Source organism: Cynocephalus volans, chromosome 3 (genome assembly GCF_027409185.1).
Source record: "Cynocephalus volans isolate mCynVol1 chromosome 3, mCynVol1.pri, whole genome shotgun sequence".
Lineage (NCBI taxonomy): Eukaryota > Metazoa > Chordata > Mammalia > Dermoptera > Cynocephalidae > Cynocephalus > Cynocephalus volans.
In genome coordinates this window covers 94,802,641-94,816,377 of record NC_084462.1, presented here as the reverse complement: position 1 = coordinate 94,816,377, position 13,737 = coordinate 94,802,641, and the positions used below count along the sequence as shown (strand labels likewise).

General features: G+C 41.3%; 1 protein-coding gene across 1 annotated transcript in view; it reads left to right on the top strand.

Annotated features, from left to right (window-relative positions):
- The first annotated feature begins 238 nt into the window (after window positions 1-238).
- Window positions 239-13,737, top strand: part of STARD9 (StAR related lipid transfer domain containing 9) — a 139,352-nt gene continuing 125,853 nt past the window's right edge. Inside the window, exons 1-3 of the mRNA XM_063090064.1 lie at window positions 239-285; window positions 5,122-5,191; window positions 6,928-7,044. Of these exons, the coding sequence (XP_062946134.1) occupies window positions 239-285; window positions 5,122-5,191; window positions 6,928-7,044 (234 nt within the window). The remainder of the gene's footprint in view (window positions 286-5,121; window positions 5,192-6,927; window positions 7,045-13,737) is intronic.

Sequence of the window (13,737 nt, the reverse complement as noted above, 5' to 3'; positions counted from 1 at the left end):
AGCGAGGGGGCGGGGCCGTGCGTCCTCCTGCCCGCCAGGCTTAGGATTGGCCGAGGCTCGTCAGGCCCCGCCCCTCTGGGGCTGCGGCGAGAGCTTGGGCGAGGGCGTCCCCGGAGGCGCGTGGGGTGGGCGGCGCCTGGCTGGGCTGGGGCTGAAGCTGGGCTTGGGTTGGGCTTGGCGCTGAGTCCCAGGATGCCGCCCCTGGATTGACCTGCCAGGCTTTGGTTGTGGCCAAGGGATGGCGAACGTGCGGGTGGCCGTGAGGGTCCGGCCGCTCAGCAAGAGGTGAGTATGGGCGGGAGAGGGCCCCTGAGGTGTCAAAGGAGCTGAGAGGAGCGCGAAGTTTCAGCCTCCCCCTCAGATTCTGGCGCGGAGAGATCAGACGCAAAGTGACGCTGAGGTTCAGCGTCTAGAAACCATGAGGGTCCCGCTGCACAGGGCCTGGGATCGAGCTTTCGCGTCGTGCCTTGGGGGATAGCGGCTCCCTGATGGCCTCGGGGGAGGGCTGCCCTGAGTGCGTGTCCCTGCCGTCCTGCCAGAGGAGTTTCGAGGGACCGTGTCTCAAGCCTTTGCATGGGATTGGGCCTTTCTCGCTGTGCACGTCGAGAAAGGCTTGGAGAGGATGGGCATTCTCCTCTCTTGGTGGCTCTGGAGTACCGTGAGGACTAAGAAAGAATGGTGTGTGTTCCTGAGTGCACATGAGTTTCTCAGCGAAGATGTGGAGAAAGGCAGATTGTAAGGGCCTGAGGGGAAATTGAGGCCCAGACAGATGGTGGCTTTATCCTACACTCCACAGCTGTCTTAGTCAAGGGCAGAACTGTAAAGTAGGGGAAGTTATTCTAACCCCTTCCATCAACGGCCTTGTGCCCATTTTCTCGTGGGTGAACTGATCCTGCAGTTGAGGCATCCAGTGTCCAGCACATAATTTCTTCTCTTTTTCACTTTTTTAAGTCATACTTTTGGAAAGTCAGGGAAGCGTTGGTGTATGAACTGTTTTTAATGATCTGTTAGAGTTTGCTGGCAGTTGGAAAAAATGTAAAAAGCCTTCTGTGTAGTAAGAACATCGAGAGAAAAGGGCTTAGGCTATTAGGCAATAGAGATAACTTTTGGTTGGGGAGGGGGAGTTGGTGTGGAGGGAGGTGAATGATAGAGATAAAGCTGGTAGAGGTGGTTTGGGACCAGAGGCACGTAGTAGAATTATTTGAGAAATTAAAATTTTCCGGGGCATAAGATGACTTGATAATTGGGCAGAAGGGTCAAGAAAGGCATTGTCTCCCATAACAAAATTTGCTACTAGTGGGGATTATGTTTGTCCTCATATAGGTGGCTTTGAAAAGCCTTGTATTGACAGGGTAGTGAGGAGAGCAATGAGATTGGGGAAAGAAAGAAAAAGAGAAAAGAGAATAGGAAAAAGTTAAAAGAGGTACAATGAAGAAGGAAGGAAAGCAGCAGGTGCCTGAACTGCTGTGTTTAATTGGTAATGGCTTATGACATCTGGCTTCTGTATAACTGGATGTGGTGCCTCAGGGTTGGGGGTTTCATAGTTGCTGATGCTGCCCTGGGATAGCCTCTGGTAGATTGGTAGAGCCTCTTTTTTTTCCTTTTTTTGGGGGGGAGGGGGGAGTAGAGCCTCTTTTTGCAAAACTGTTCTTTTAGGGTTCTCAAGATAACAACATTGACCATTCCTAACAGTAATTCCAGTTCCTTAGGTACTAGGAATTTATAATAGCATGGATTACATTAAGAAAATGATGTTGAAATTGGGTTATTTGCAGCCACAGTAGAGAATAACATATCTTATCAAACAAACGTGAAGAGAAAAGAAGAGCACAAAAGCTCATTTACTTTTAACTCAAGTTAAGAGCCTTGAGTAGCAAGTGGTAGAATGCCAAGACTGCAGTTATCCAGGTGCAAGCAGATTATAGCAGGCTGAAGATTCAGGAGCACAGATTCAGAAGTAGATATGGATAAACTCAGTGTGACTCTAGCTAGGAAGTCCAGACCACTCCCATCTTCTCACAGAATCTTGCAGAGGTGGCAGCTATACTCCAGGGTGTGTTAACTTCTACCATCTTTGCCGAGGCTCATCTGAATGGGGGGAATCTGCTGATTATGTGGTTTGTTCCAATTTTCAAATAAGTTATTGGCACACATTCAGTTAAAAGACTCATTGGATCCAGTGTTGTACTTGGGAAGAAGTACAAGATCATCTGGCCCAAGCTTCCATTTTTTGTTTTTCCAGATGAGAAAATGGTCTTAAGATCTAAAAGTAGGTAGAGCCAAGATTTGATTTACCAGACCACACTCCTCCTTCCTGAGATTACAGAGAAGCTGCATTTCTTTCTCAAATGCCCATTTGTTCTGTAGGACTAGAACTGACCCTCAATAAAATGATAATATAGGGAATTGTTTTGATGTCCTCTCCCTCTGCCTCACAGTTTCCGTAATCTGAAATTCCATCTCATAATGAGAAGCTGCACCTTGTCTATCCAAAATCATTCACCATTGAGAGAATATGTGTTCTGCTCGTACTGTAGGCTCTGTAACACTCCCCACTGCCCTGTCAAAAGGTACTTTTGACACACTGTATAGCTTCCTGTTCTTCGTCTTCTTCTTCGTTGTTGTCGTCGTTTTCTTTTTAAATCTGTAAAATAGGGATAACAACTTCAATGGGAGATTAAATAAAATAATACATTGAATAATACTTAGAACGGTGCCTGGCTCATTTTATTTTATTTATTTATTTATTTATTTATTTATTTATTGGCAGCTGGCCAATACAGCGATAAGAACCTTTGACCTTGGTGTTATCAACTCCTGGCTCATTTTATGTACAATAAAGTGTTAGCTGTATGTTTTTTTTTTTTTTTTTTTAAAGATGACAGGTAAGGGGATCTTAACCCTTGACTTGGTGTTGTCAGCACCACGCTCAGCCAGTGAGCTAACCAGCCATCCCTATATAGGATCCGAACCCGTGGCCTTGGTGTTATCAGCACCACACTCTCCCGAGTGAGCCACGGGCTGGCCCTTAGCTGTATGATTTTTAACAGGTATTTTTATTCCTCAGGCCCCTGTTCTTAGCTATATATTTTTTTCAAGTTTTACAAAGGAGTAGATACCTAAAGTGGTAACAGCTTGGTTATGTTCCTCTCTAGGACAGTGGTTCTCAAACTATTGTATACATAAAATCCACCTGGGGAGCTTGTTATACTACAGTTTGTTATCATTCCTGGGTCCCCAAAACAAATTTGAATTAACTAGCCCATTCCCCATAATTCTGACATAGGCAGCCTATGGTTTTACCCTTGTTCAAAACCTTTACCTCTAAGTAATGAAGGCATGCTGGTGTTTCCCAGAGGCAAGGAGAGGTAGCAGCTACTCTGCCTTATTTAAGGATCCTCCTCAGTAGGCTTGCATTGAGCTTTTTGAGGCCAGCTGTCTAATTGAGGTGGGTGCCCTTTCTTTCTGTTCAGCTTTAATTTAGCTCTCATTTTGTTCTATAATATTTTGAAACCACTAGGTTACCAATGGCAGTGGTCTAGGTAGTGGAGGAGCAGCGTCTCACCCTTTTGTGTTGTCACATCTTTCTGCAAAGAGGTCAAATTCAGGATACTTATTTTTTTGCTGCTTTATGCCAGAAAGTCCCAGATGAATCCTCACAAAAGGGCAAACTAAAAAAAACTTAGATAATAGATTTGAAAAATCTATTGCATGATTTTGTTTCTTATTTTCCTTATTGTCCAAATTTACTATAATCTCTGTATTACTTTTATAGTGGGTAGAGGGATAATAAAAATGAGGTTAAGATGCACAAAAGAAAAAAAGATGTTATCTTGTAAAATGTTGAAACCAAAGATGAAAATTTTTCTTTAGGAGAGCTGAGGACTTTGGGGGGGGGGGAAGGTGTGAGTTTTAGCTTCTGATAGGCAGATTATGATCCTGGGGGATTAAGAATATCTCTGCTGCCTTGAGTACTTTCTAGTATGAAATGGGCAGAAAGTGTATCAGGGCCTTGAGGAAATTTAAGTAACAGAAATGTCATTGCCTGAGAAAGGGAAATTTTCTATACAGGGCTTTATACCAGACTCACTGACAGTTTTTAAAAAATAATCTTAAATCTAAAGACCCTTGTCTCACCATGGCACCCATTCCCCCCAGTCCTCTAGGTCACATCCTGAGGAGCTTGAGGAGTGGTAAAAATTAGACTGAAGGTTTTTTTTCAACTTTCGAATCTCGTGCTGGGAGTAATTTAATAACTTTCTTCACAGTGGAGAAGGTGCTAATGAATTTAATTCTCATCTATTAACATTTTGACCTTGAGCACTTTGGCTGAAGCTCTTTCTGTTATGAAAGAGGACAGGCTTTCAGATATGTGGGTAACCTGAGTTAAGCTCAATAAAGTGAATGTAGACATTGATTAGTTGTTAGCAGTGTTACTATGTAACTGCAACATAGGTCTTGGCTCTCATTCTGATTTAACAAGATGAAAGGAAAGGATTTGAGAAATATGTTCTCAGGATCTCAACAGAGAGGACTCCAATACCTTTTTCATCAATATCCATGCTCAAAATTCCAGAGAAAATGAAACAGGATGCCATGTTATATGCTGCGCCAAGGATACTCTCTAGGATTTCCAAGCCTAATTTCTAAGGTATAATTAAGAGCCCAGGCTTTGTGGTCAGACAAATCTAGGTTTAAATCACAGCTCTGCCACTACTATCTATGTGACCTTAGACAAGTTACAAAATTTCTCTCAGCTTTAGTTCTCCATCTTTAAAAGTGAAGATATGTTAGGAAGCTAAGTCAGGAGGCTGTGTTAGGATAGCATAAAATGAAGTACATTGTATAGCACACCTAAAACAATGCCTCGCACATAGAGGGTGCTCAGTAAGTAGTGACTATTAGCCATTCCAGAGCCAAATTCTAACAATGCAGGGAAGCATGCTGGTTAGGGGACTGCTTGATATAATGCTTATAGCTACTTGTGGAGACAGACATTCCACTTATATGTATAGCAGTAGGGAAACATTTTGTCTCACTAGTGCTGGTTTCAGCTTCTCTTTTTTTGATTTAAAAAAAAAAAGGCAGTATTTCTTATATGGGTTTGGGTCTTGTTTCTAGGGAGACCAAAGAAGGGGGAAGAATTATTGTGGAAGTTGATGGCAGAGTGGCAAAAATCAGGAATTTAAAGGTAAGTCTGAAATTGTTTTTCATTTTCTTTCTACTGAGGAGCTAATAGTATTACAGGGGCTTCTGGGGTGAAGGTGTGTGTGTGTGTTTAGAGTGGGAGAAAGAAGGACCTATAAGGAGAATTGTTGGAAGAGCTTGGACCAATCATAAAGCAAATAAAAAATAAACCAGGAAGAAGTGCAGGGGATGGGCTGCTGCAGCCTATGTTCTATCAAATATGGTGCAGCTGTTTTGGAAACTGGTCGGTAGCTACTTTGTTATGGGAGCCATGGTTAGCTTAAATCATGGCAGGGGCAATTCCTATGTCTATATAACTCACCTGACCACTAGTTAGACTTTGTCTCAAGCCACTCAATTGATAGCACTTCATCTAGAGGCATTATTAGGGATTTTATTATGTACCTTAGTATACAGGATTCATTTGACCATAGTGAGGTCCAAGTAACAGCCTTCAGATCCCAGAAGGGAGTTGGTCACTAGCCTGAGTCTTGTTACAAATTCTCTTTCAAAGATCTGACTGAACATTGGATCACAATTGGACAGACATAGGGAACTTCCTCCCCCACCCCTTACCCACTTCTAAGGCTAATTTCCTTCATTTTGTTCCTCCACTTACCAGGCGAGCAGAAGATGAAAGGGGTTCTTCCTTTCTAGGACTTAGGGTCATCTGGCCATGTGACTACTGCTATAGTCAGCTTGCAGGTGGTACTTGGTATTCCTGAAAGCTGAGGAAGCTGACCGGCAAGAGTGAGGGTTATCTGGACCCTAGGCTTTGCAGCCATGCCCACTCCTATATTACTCCTATGATGTGATCATTTTCTTTTGTCAGTAGCTCTGCTAAAAGAATGAGACCTGCCCAACTTTCAACAGCAGCTCCCTGGGGACAAAGGACTTTTTATTCTTGGCTGTCTCTTATTCATATCTCTGTTGCCTAATCACTGAATTCAGCTGCTTTGTTCTGAGATCTCATATTTTTAGTTCTTAAGAATAAATCTCAGCCAAGATAAAACTTTAATCTGCCCCTATATACCTCTCTGGCTGCTTATTTCCTTGAAGTCAGTTATCCACTAAGAATCTCTCGGTCACTTTGACAGCCTCATTCTTGTGCAGATCATGATGGCTATTGCTAGGGTTGTCTTTCCCTGCGCAGAGTCTGAGTTTTAAATAGTAAGACAAGGCATTTCTGTGAATAGTGCCATTTTCCCTAGTACCTGGAGATCAGTGTAGTTCCAAGACCTGGCTTTACCCTCATTTACCTTGGGCAGTTGGATTGCTCTGGCTCTTCTGTCCAATGTGGTTTCTCATTCACTGGGGATGGACACTCCAGGGACCTCAGTGAAAGCCTCAAGTTGATGGAGTCTGTCAGGCTTAGGGGCTGAACTACTAATGTACCACTATTATCCTCTGCAGAAATATTTAATGAAGAAATTATAGTGATGAGAAGAAGCCCAGAGAGGGAGAGGCTTCCTCTCCCAAGTTGTCTTATGTGTCATATAGTTGGTTTATATGTAGGTAGATATATGATAGTATGATAGACACATTTAGTTCTCTGGGGCTTTATTTATATCTAAGGAGATGGAGAGATGGTTACCTTTTTAAAATTTTTTTAGGTAGATATCATAAACATTCTCATGACCAGTCCAGGTCTCTCCAGCTATAGTAGAGGGTAATCAAGTGCCTCTGGCCAGATTCTGATATTATGCTAGAGAAGACACAGTATCCTATGTTTGGTTTTAGGTGGGCAATCGACCAGATGGCTTTGGGGACTCCCAGGAGAAGGTTGTGGCATTCGGCTTTGATTACTGCTATTGGTCAGTCAACCCGGAGGATCCCCAGTATGCATCTCAGGATGTGGTAATGCCATATGTCATTTCTCTTTCACTCTCCTCAGTTCTTTTTTATTATTATTTAAAATATTATAAAGATACTTTTCAAGGTTATTAAGGCACAATTGCACAGATTGGAAGTACAGCCATGTGTAACTTAATGACAGGGATACATACTGAAAACTGTATCGTTAGGTGATTTCATTATGCTAACATAGAGTGTTCTTACTTAAACCTAGATAGTACAGCCTACTACACACCTAGGCTATATGTAGCTTATTGCTCCATCCACCATCAGATATGCTTTCTGTGGTTGACCGCAATGTCATTATGTGGTGCATGACTGTACTCTAAATTGGTACTTTAAACTTTAAGAAAATTTCAATACAGCAGACATTTTTTCAAAGGAAAAAACTCTAATTCATCGAGAAACCATTGGCCTTTTCAACTAATCATTTTCATGGTAGCATTAATAAAAGAAACCTATTTCATTTCCATGGTAGCATTAACAAAGAAATTCATTTCAAATGCAGTAATCATCTCATTGTGTATCTCCTCAGTTCTCCATAACTGGACAATTGTTGAGAAATTAACATGGAATCTGGGACCTGGCTTTTTTTTCTCTCTCTCTCTCTTGTTTTTTTTCTACTTGTTTTCTTTTTTTTTTTTCTGGCTATTCTTTATATATGATATTTTGGTCAAAAACTAATGATGTTTTGGTCTGAGAAGTGGTAGTGGGAGGCATCAGTTCCAGAAAGAACAAAGGAGGTAGGAAAAGACTGCTTGCTCAGGGCATGGAAATTGGGAAGTGTCCATTTAGGCTTGGGTCTCAGCATGATTCAGGTAGCTATAAGTTAGTTCAGGTAGTGTTCTACTCCTGTAATAGGTGAGTGGGCTCACCTCAAACTTGGTGGTGTATTCTATGCAGCAGAGGGGACCAGGAGTCCTAGAGGCTAGTATCTTCTTTGAGTCTTAGGCTTGAATTTTTGTTCCTAGGCAGAGTGTGAAAGGGCTAGACAGCTAGTTTATCAGCCTGCAGGATATGTAGGGGAAAGATTCTGTTGATCTGCTGAGGCTGTTGGTCACTCTTTCTGTGTTTTGTAGTTCTCCTTGGCTCACTCGCTCTCAAGTTTCTGAGGCAGCAGGAGGTCTGCCCAGTGGGTCTGCAGGCCTTCTCTGCTTCTGTGAAGCAGCAGCATTGTCTTGGTTTTCTTTTAAATGTTTTGTTTTGTTTTTGTTGGTTATGAATATTCATGGGGTACAAAGCAAATTGTCACTACTTGTGCCTAAGATGTGATGGCCAGATCCATACTGACAGCATGTCCATTACCACAAATTGTGATTATACCCCGTGTCCCTCACCCAGTTATCCCCGACTTCCCTCCCCATCCCCCTTTCCCCACTCCACTTTGTATCCCTAGCTATGTTTTCTCCCTCTGCAAGTCCAATGCACCACTGTGGTCTTTCTTTCTTCTTTATCTCTTTGCTCCCACTTATGAGAGAGTACATACAGTATTTTTCCCTCTGTGCTTTGCTTATTTCACTCAGCGTAAGTTTCTCCAAGCTCATCCATGTTTTTGCCAATGGGAAAATTTCATTCTTTTTTATGGCAGAGTAGTATTCCATGGTGTATATATGCGACAGTTTTCTTATCCAATCATCCATGGATGGACATTTAGGTTGGTTCCATATCTTGGCTATTGTGAACAGAGCTGTGATGAACATTGGAGTGCAGGTATCCCTTCGACATGATGATTTGCGTTCCTTTGGGTATATACCCTGAAGTGGGATTGCTGGATCATATGGAGGATCTATCTGTAGTTGTTTGAGAAACCTCCATACTGTTTTCCATAGTGGTTGTACTAATTTACAGTCCCACCAACAGTGTAGGAGCATTCCCTTCTCTCTGCATCCTTGCCAACATTTGTTATTCTCATTCTTTTTGATTATAGCCAGTCTAACTGGGGTGAGATGATATCTCAGTGTGGTTTTAATTTGCATTTCCCTGATAACTAGTCATGTTGAGCATTTTTCAAGTTCCTATTGGCCATTTGTATGTCTTCCTTTCAAAAATGTCTATTCAGTTCCTTTGCCCATTTTTTGATTGGGTTATTTGTTGTTTTACTGTATAATTGCTTGAGTTCCTTGTATATTATGCATATTAATCCCTTGTCAGATGCATAGTTAGCAAAAATTTTTGGCTATACATTCAGTCCTCATGATAGCCAGGAAGCCTTGCCTCATTTACTTCTATGACCACAGACAATAGCCCTCACTCCAGCAGCCATCAGAATACTCTGTGAAAGTCCATCCCTAAAATTAGAAAAACCGTTTATTTGGCCTTTCATGTTTTGGTACCATCATACTTACATATGAAAGAAAACATTACAGGAATCTGTCCTTAGGAAATACCAATGGAATGGGAATATTTGGGGGAGAACCTGGACAGCCATTGCCTATCAGTTTATATACCTTTGATTAAAAAGCCAAGCTATGTTTTCTACTAAGTATTTTAGTCTTTTGTGAGACTTTTTCTAATTGTGCCAAAGGAACAGTAACTCAGAGGAGACAGTACTGATTTTCTGCTGATCTACACTTCTGAAGATTGGATAGTTCTAAACCATGGAAATGTAATTGTCCTGTTTTTCCCTTCTGATGAGAACATGTGGAAACAAGACCCTAGACCACTGTGATATTTGTCTCTTTGGGCCCCTTCTATATATTATGAGCACCCCACCCTGGTTAGTTCTGATGTGTTTGCTATAAATGCTCAGCAGAAAAGGACAATGTGGACATTACCTGTCCCTTGTCAAATCTTCTCTGTCCCTTGGAATATGAGGACACTGGCAGGTCCAGGCATGTGTTGTGGCCCTTGATTTTTTTTTTTTTTTTCCTTTTTTGGTGGCTTGACGGTAAGGGTCCGAACCCTTGTGGCCCTTTATTTTTATCCCAGTATTCAAGTGTGTATGAGGTATCTGGTTACTGGTATCTGTAACTGTCCCATTGAAATCCTCTAAGAAGAGCCAGGAAAGGAACTGACTTTCCATAAGTGGATGGTACTCCTATAGCAGTCCACAGCTGTGACTGTATTTGTGGCAAAAAAAGACAACGGTCTTTCGATTAGCAGAAAGTATGAGCATTCTGATAGCTGTTTCAGACTTCCCTGGCCATGGAACACCTATGGCTATTCTGTACAGAAGAAGAATTAACTATTTTGTATAACATTTGATAAATCAATAATCTGGGGGGGGGGGGAGTATGTATGTGTTAAAACTGCCATTACGTATTTTAGTATCAGTGAGCTTGGATATGTTTGGTGTGAGGCTCATGATTTACATTTATGTGGCTTAATTGTATAAAAATAATCTAGTGGAAGTCTGAAAGGCCATAGAGGAGGGGAATTCATAAATATGGTTCTTCTGCTTTCTGATTTGGATTTGAATTTTTTTTTTTTGTGTGGCTGGCTAGTATGGTGTTCTGAACCGATGAGCTTGGTGTTACAAGTCTGCACTCTAACCATCTGAGCCAACTGGCCAGCCCTGGTTTGAAATTTAATGGAAAGATCAAATGGGATCCAGACAGGAAGCCTGTGTACCTAGATAAAACCAATGTCTCTCGAGGTTATTCTGGCATGTTTATTAATTGCGTGAGTCCCTCATCAGTCCCTCATCCAAGAGGAGTCAGGATAGAAGACAGAAGGAAGGGAACCTTTGTCATAGGCTGGAGTAGGGCCAGGGGTCCCAGAATGGTGGCAGGACTCATATCCACATGATTCAGTCAGAGGGCCTCATTGCTTTAACACAGAAATTAGAGTTCAGACTTATCTCTCGTCACTATGGCTCTGAGGGCCCCAGGGGTAAGAGAGGCAGAATATCAAAATCTTAGAAGTTGAGGTAGGAAGTAATTTAGATGTTATTCTCTCCACAGTTCATTCTCTCCACAGCATTTGTGATCACATTTGGGAGGCAGGGGTCAGTCTTAATGAAGTATAACTTAGATACAGTAAAATTCACCTTTTTGGTATATAGTGTACAGCACTATGAGTTTTGACAAATACATATAGGTGTGTAGTGAATCAATATATAAAACAGTCCATCATCCCCAAAATTCCGTAATACCCCTTTGTAGTCTAACTGTCTCCCTTACCCCCAGCCCTTGGCAACTACTGATCTGTTTTCTGCCCTTACAGTTTTGTCTGTTCCAGAATGTCGTATAAATTGAATCATACAGTATTTAGCCATTTGAGTCTGACTTCTGTCACTTAGCGTGATGTGTTTGAGATTCATCTCTTCCGTTATGTGTATCACATCTTCTGACCTTCATTTAGACTTATTTAAATCATCTGCTCACCCAAAAGGAATTGCGTGGCTTTGGAGGCACTGATTCTAACTGTAGAGGGTGAGGGACCAAGTCTCTGGAAGACAGTGCCTCTTTCATCCCTCTTCTTGTGTGATGGTGGACTGCCATTTCCCTCAGAAGTGTAGCACTGATTTCAGATATCCAAATATTTGAGGGAAAGATTCAAGTTTCCCTCAGTGGATATTGAGAGAATATCTAAATATCTGGCTTTAGGGGCATTTTGAACAGCATCATAAGAAGCCATTCATAGATAGATGTTGACAAGAATGTTGCCTGTTCATTGTTCGTGCTGCCTCCTCATAGTCTCTCAGTATGTTAGAGCTTGAAGGGAATTTAGGAGTCATCCAGGCCAGAGCTTCTTGACCTCCACACTATTGACGTTTTGACAAGATAATTCTTTGTTGTGGGAGTCTGTCCTGTGCATAGTAGAATATTTAGCAGCATTCCTGGCTTCTACCCACTAGATTCCATCAGCAATCCCCCAACTGTGACAATCAAAAATGTCTCCAGACAGTGCCCACTAAGCTAGGACTCATGTTTCAGATACAGCCACATAACATATATGGGGTTATATGGGCAATTGCCCAAACAGTACTGTACCCATTCTTTCCTTATGGTGGTCTTTTCATTTCATTGTATCATTATACTTCCCTCTTTTTATGTTATAGCCTCAAAAGACAGGTTCAAGGTTAGAATTCTTTAGTGCTTTGGCACTTCCTGTTCCTTAGTGGTGACATACCTGAGTAAGTAGATCAGGTGACAACTATGGGCCACTAGAGAACAAGTCAGCTACTCCAGATTCTACTGAGAGGCAGCTTTATTTGTTAAATGCCTATTGATGACCAGATACAATTGTAAATGCTTATTATTTCATTTAATTTCTTTTAAGTCTATAGTATTTATTCCATTTTATAGATGAGAAAACTGATGCACAGAAATGTTCCAAGACTTGTCCCAATTCACTAAGACAGTAAGTTGTAGAGCAGGGTTTTAAATCTAAGACTGTCCAACTCTAAATTGTGTGCCATCTCCACTATACCTCATTAACTCTCAAAGTTAAAAAGTCCTATTTAGCCTACTAGTGACCTTTACACATATTATCTGATTTAATTTCGTCAACACCCTAAAGAGTAGAGGATTTTATCCCTCTTTTATAGTTGAGGAAATTTAGGCTTAGAAAAGTTACATGATTTGCCAGAGTCACACAATAATAAATGAGTCCTGAATTTGAAGACAGGATCATCTGAATGCAAACTATGCTACAGTGTTAAAAGAAAAAAAAAGAGGGACATGAGAAAAGGATGAGATGGAAAATTGGGGAAGGGGAAATAGAGAAAAGACTATAGTGAATGGAGAGTGGTAGGGATCATACCACCTGTCTTGTCTGTTACCCATGACCCTGGTGTCACCAGCTTCCCATTCTTAAACCAGGTTTTTATTGGTCTAAGCTGTGTTTTCAGTCTTTGTTAACATTTGTACTTGTAGCCAAAGCTTTTCTTCAAACTTGGCCTGCATTTTTTCTGGCTTGAATCTGTGTTAAAGTCAATCTACTTCTTTTCTGAAGTTAAGCCTGTATTTGAATTCAGACAAAGCCACTTATTAACTGGCTTACTTTGGACAAGTTGCTTAACCTCTCTGTATCCCAGTTTCTTCATCTCTAAAATAGAGATAATAATATGTACCTCCAAGAGTTATTGTATGGAGGAAATGAAATAGTTATGTAAAGTCCCTAGCCCAGTGTTTGGCACCTAGGAGGTAAATAAATGAGATCATGAATGCTGTAGCTTGGGTCCTTCTTGTGCTTACCATTATTGTAGTACAAGAGAAATAAGGCCTATACTTAAGAGCTGAACTAGATTTGAAAATCTTTTCTGAATCAGTTTATGATCCATTCTGGGACCAGCATGCTTCACTTGGAAAACTAAACTAACTTCCCTTCCTTCCTCCTGGTGAGGAACATCTGTTGGAGCAGGAGTCCTCTGCTCAAGCTTATTGTGTTTGGGTGATTGTGTGTTTGTAAAACTTTCCATGAGGAGCATTAGCTCAGCTTTACCCACCAAGAACTGTACGTGGCTATTCAAAACAAATGCAGACTGAGTCAACAAATAGCATATCCAGGAACAAAAAGCAACCCAGCCCTTTGTGGAAAGCAATTGCTCCTGTTCTCCTGGGAATCTTTATTTTAGAATGGTTTGTTATTTGGCTAAAACACAATACCTAAAACACTTGTAGCTTTTCCAGATAAAATCATATGAGGGAGCAGGAGATTTTTCTCCCCACAACCACCAAATTTAAGACTGAAATTATAGTAGTAATATGATTGTGCTTCTTGTTTTAATATTTGTTTGGTCTCCACGATACA